General features: G+C 41.4%; 1 protein-coding gene across 1 annotated transcript in view; it reads right to left on the bottom strand.

The window, feature by feature from the left end:
• The window catches only part of LOC107576362 (nuclear receptor corepressor 2-like), a 10,128-nt gene extending 7,751 nt beyond the window's left edge, over positions 1 to 2,377 (bottom strand). Inside the window, exons 1-6 of the mRNA XM_016262556.1 lie at positions 2,315 to 2,377; positions 1,260 to 1,407; positions 1,053 to 1,175; positions 874 to 948; positions 558 to 772; positions 4 to 43 (exon numbers count right to left, since the gene is read on the bottom strand). Coding sequence (XP_016118042.1) covers positions 4 to 43; positions 558 to 772; positions 874 to 948; positions 1,053 to 1,175; positions 1,260 to 1,407; positions 2,315 to 2,377 — 664 coding nt within the window. The remainder of the gene's footprint in view (positions 1 to 3; positions 44 to 557; positions 773 to 873; positions 949 to 1,052; positions 1,176 to 1,259; positions 1,408 to 2,314) is intronic.
• Positions 2,378 to 2,425: the final 48 nt, after the last annotated feature.

Here is a 2,425-nt window from a genome sequence, read left to right as displayed (position 1 = left end):
GGCGCTTGGATGAGCCAACAGGCTCTTGTTTCAGAGGGGTGCCCTATAGAACACACATTTAGTTCATATTCAGTTAATTTGACATAAGGTTGTGTGGTATTGATGTTTGATGTATACTGTAAAGGCAATAAACATTTTAATCTTACCAAGTCTTGTTACTTTTAGATTTTCTTTATATTTTTGAATGTATTTAATGAACAACCTATTAAAGAATTTACAATATGACAAATGTAAGGATTTTGGTCCAGAAGAAATGGGGTTTCATGAGTGGTTCTTCTAAGAACCTCTGGGAAGAGTTTTTGGTTCTGCCAGACACCTTTATTTTTAAGAGTGTAGAGGTACAAAAAAGTACCCTAGGTACTCATAATTTTGTGAATTTCAGTATTTATGGCCTTTGTTTATTTTCAGCAGTTTCAGGCAAAACTTCTCTTTAACCCCAAATATGAAATAAACGTCGGAAGAAAAGTGTAGTACTTTCAGGATTTTACTGTATTTAAATTTATTTGCCAGATATCCTACCACACCAAGTTAAGAAAACATCAATCAAAGCCAGTCACCTGGGTGATTGAGCCCTCCTTAGGCTTGCCTATCACAACCCCCTCAGGAGGGATCAGGTGGATGGAGCGTCCTCCCTCTTTGACGGTGGTCACCATACTCTCGTGAGAGCGTGATTTAAGAGTGTCAGCGGGATGACCAGGGCCACGGGGTGATGGTGAACCCTCTCTTTTCATCTGTTTAACCTCCCGGCGCTGACAGTCATCCCGTGGGATTCCTGGGAGAGAAAGAAGAGATGTAAGACAAAGGAAATGTGAGTTACAGCTCGTATGAGCCAAAGGTGATCAGTTGAGGCTGAGTTTCTGAGAAAATGTTGACCTTGGGATATGGATCCACGGATGTGGTGCAGATGAGGACTATCGCGCTCGTGAGGCATTGCTCGACTAATCAAGCCTGCAAAAGAGAGAAACGGCAGGTGAAGGAACATTAACTGGAAAAAGGATAAACGGTGAAACTCCATTGTCCATGATTGTTAAAGAAGGTTGTCTTATGCTCACCTTCAGTGGCAGATATTGAGTCTCTGATGGGTGGCACACGAGAAATGCCGACCTCCATCATGTCATAGGTCCTCTTCAGCCCAGCCATGTCCCCACGAGCCTCTTCCTTAGAGTTTGGACCCCCTGTGTGTTCAAACACAAACAATAGTAAGAGACAATTTCTACCTTTATTAGGTTCTGAGCATTTACATGTTTGTGTACACTTACGGTCAAAGGAAAGGATGTGTCCACTGATGCCCTCGTAGACTACATGCCCCTTAGAAGGAGTGTCTTCTCTGCTTCTCTCTCTGCTGGGGCTGTCCTCAGTAATCAGACGGGTTATTGTGCCCTTGTACAAGACATCTGCAGGAGTGCCCTGAAAAAATTGATAGGAAAGGCTTAAAACAGAGCGCTAATTTTTTCTTCCCTTTTGTGACATATATCCAAGTGATACTTAAATCATGCTGCACAAACTACTTGAAGACTAAAACTACCTTCGCAATTTTAGGAAGACTACAATGTACATCAAGGAGGGTAAGACTTCCTGGGGTCTGACCTGGTTTGACCCTTGTGTTGTGAGAAAAGAGGACTCAAAGCAGCAAGCACTTTGTGTCACTGGTATTTCATAACTATATTTTAAGGTTACAGTAATGAAGAATATGATTATGTTGAATCTGTGCTACAAAAAAGGCAAGAAATCGCAACAGGACAAATACATTTTTAAAGTTTGATCTTTAACTGGACAGTGTTTCAGCTTCAGATATACTAGTTAAAACATCATGTCATACAGCTGCTTATGACCATATCTCTACCTGTATCAGGTGAACTCTTACTGACAATGACTCCTTATCTCTCAATAAATCTGCCAATAATGTCACAGCTAAACACACAGCTTATCTCTGCTCACAGAATTGACCTCGGTCTGATTAAACGCTCACCCTAACCCATTCTGATTTGCTTGAGTGTGTAATGTGTGTCACAGTAGGTCAGTTGGCTCACTGCGTGCGTGAGTGATTGGTAACATCAGACTAAGTAATCGCATTAATAAAAGGAGAGAATAGGATTGGACACTGTGTACCTGTTGCTATGGCAACTGATTACCCAGTTATGTCATTATATGACGTGATATGGCTGTGACACAAACTGCCCGTTCCATTCGCTTGTTAAAGGGGCTTTTATATGAGCTGACTGCTCACTGTAATTCATGGATTCCAAGAATGAGAACATCACGTCACAGAAAAATGCACTGGCACAGTTGTATCCAAAAATATGTTCAAGTTCACTGTGAATTTTCCTTTGTACATGACAGATGGCAAGCTTGTAAATGCTTTGTGTTCCATACGCATGAGAGTCAATGCACCAGCTCAATGCTAGTGAGAGAAAACAAGCTGCAT

Source organism: Sinocyclocheilus grahami, unplaced genomic scaffold, assembly GCF_001515645.1.
Source record: "Sinocyclocheilus grahami isolate Dianchi unplaced genomic scaffold, SAMN03320097.WGS_v1.1 scaffold3575.1, whole genome shotgun sequence".
In the NCBI taxonomy this organism is placed as follows: Eukaryota; Metazoa; Chordata; class Actinopteri; order Cypriniformes; family Cyprinidae; genus Sinocyclocheilus; species Sinocyclocheilus grahami.
This window is presented reverse-complemented; position numbering and strand designations above follow the sequence as displayed.